This window comes from Carlito syrichta, unplaced genomic scaffold (assembly GCF_000164805.1).
Source record: "Carlito syrichta isolate Samal-C Ts95f unplaced genomic scaffold, Tarsius_syrichta-2.0.1 Scaffold171141, whole genome shotgun sequence".
Lineage (NCBI taxonomy): Eukaryota > Metazoa > Chordata > Mammalia > Primates > Tarsiidae > Carlito > Carlito syrichta.
In genome coordinates this window covers 1-360 of record NW_007115237.1, presented here as the reverse complement: position 1 = coordinate 360, position 360 = coordinate 1, and the positions used below count along the sequence as shown (strand labels likewise).

At 64.2% G+C, this 360-nt stretch overlaps 1 protein-coding gene across 1 annotated transcript; it reads left to right on the top strand.

Moving 5' to 3' along the window:
• Positions 1-21: 21 nt before the first annotated feature.
• Positions 22-357, top strand: LOC103252800 (transcription factor SOX-11-like; the record flags this gene model as incomplete). Its single annotated transcript, XM_008051394.2, has 1 exon — positions 22-357. A coding segment is annotated over exon 1 (292 nt), but the record flags the coding sequence as incomplete, so codon positions are not given.
• Positions 358-360: the final 3 nt, after the last annotated feature.

Here is a 360-nt window from a genome sequence, read left to right as displayed (position 1 = left end):
GGGGAGGGGGACCTCCGCACGAGACCGAGCGGCCCGGGTTGGAGCGCCCAGCTCCGCAGCGGATCATGGTACAGCAGGCGGAGAACTTGGAAGCGGAGAGCAACCTGCCCCGGGAGGCGCTGGACACGGAGGAGGGAGAATTCATGGCTTGCAGCCCGGTGGCCCTGGACGAGAGCGACCCGGACTGGTGCAAGACGGCGTCGGGCCACATCAAGCGGCCCATGAACGCGTTCATGGTGTGGTCCAAGATCGAGCGCAGGAAGATCATGGAGCAGTCCCCGGACATGCACAACGCCGAGATCTCCAAGAGGCTGGGCAAGCGGTGGAAAATGCTGAAGGACAGTGAGAAGATCCCGTTCA